Source organism: Apaloderma vittatum, unplaced genomic scaffold (assembly GCF_000703405.1).
Source record: "Apaloderma vittatum isolate BGI_N311 unplaced genomic scaffold, ASM70340v1 scaffold14965, whole genome shotgun sequence".
Classification (NCBI taxonomy): Eukaryota; Metazoa; Chordata; class Aves; order Trogoniformes; family Trogonidae; genus Apaloderma; species Apaloderma vittatum.
Genome location: NW_009715600.1, coordinates 26620 through 27615, shown reverse-complemented (window position 1 = coordinate 27615; position 996 = coordinate 26620). Strand labels below are relative to the sequence as shown.

General features: G+C 57.7%; 1 protein-coding gene across 1 annotated transcript in view; it reads right to left on the bottom strand.

Annotated features, from left to right (window-relative positions):
• CDK18 (cyclin-dependent kinase 18) overlaps positions 1–996 on the bottom strand; it is an 11468-nt gene that overhangs the window by 1994 nt on the left and 8478 nt on the right. Inside the window, exons 6-9 of the mRNA XM_009869221.1 lie at positions 843–937; positions 682–744; positions 195–318; positions 1–117 (exon numbers count right to left, since the gene is read on the bottom strand). Coding sequence (XP_009867523.1) covers positions 1–117; positions 195–318; positions 682–744; positions 843–937 — 399 coding nt within the window. The remainder of the gene's footprint in view (positions 118–194; positions 319–681; positions 745–842; positions 938–996) is intronic.

The window sequence follows — 996 nt, the reverse complement described above, 5'->3', positions numbered from 1 at the left end:
TGTCAATGGGCGTGGAATATTCAGTAGATCCCAGCAGGACGTCAGGGGGCCGGTACCACAGCGTGACCACCTCATTGGAGTATGTTTTCGTAGGGACTGACTTGGCTCTTGCTAGTCCTGAGGACCAAAGGGATGGGCATCAAGGAGCTGCACATCTTTGCAACGCTGCCTCTTCCCCAGAGAGTTCCACCTACCGAAGTCGGCCAGCTTGAGCTCTCCTCTCTCGTTGATGAGCAGGTTCTGGGGTTTGAGGTCTCGGTGCAGGATCTTTCTCCCATGACAGTAAGCCAGACCACGCAGCAGCTGGAACATGAAGATCTGTGGAGAGGAGAAGGAGTTTGCATGTAGCACTGGGTCACAGGCACCGAAAATGAGCCTGTCTCAAGGGCTCTCAATCTCACGGCCGGGAAAGACACCCTGACGCTGGCTCTGGGGGGACACGGTGTAGACAAGTGCTGAGCGCCATGACCGGCTATCCCGAAAAGTGGATGAGCAAAGTCTACATGCACGGGAATTTTATTTAGGATGGTGGTGGAGCATCAACGCAGGCTGAAAAAGGTCCAAGAATAAGAAGAAAGCTGAACTGAAGGGAGAAGGGCTGTGCAGCCCCACCCAGCCCTGCAACGCCCTGGGTGAGCTCCCCTCATGCAGGGTGTGAGGTCCCCCACAGCACCGTCTTACCTTCACGTTGTGCACGCTCATCAGGTTCCCACAGTTGTCGAGGTACTGCTTGAGGTCGTTGTCCTGCAACAGGCAGCACACGTCAGCCAGCCTCAGCCCCCATCACCCCCGCAGAAAGGCAGCTGCCCCCCCGTTCCCGTAGAAAGCCCCCCGAGACTCACCAGGTATTCGAAGACGAGGGTGAGGGAACGTTCCGTGTGGATGATGTCGTGGAGGGTGACGATGTTGGCGTGTTTCAGGTTCTTCAGCAGCGACACTGCAAGGAGAGGACGTGGCAGGGGGGGGTGGGGACCGCCCAGCCGCAGCAGGGGGGGT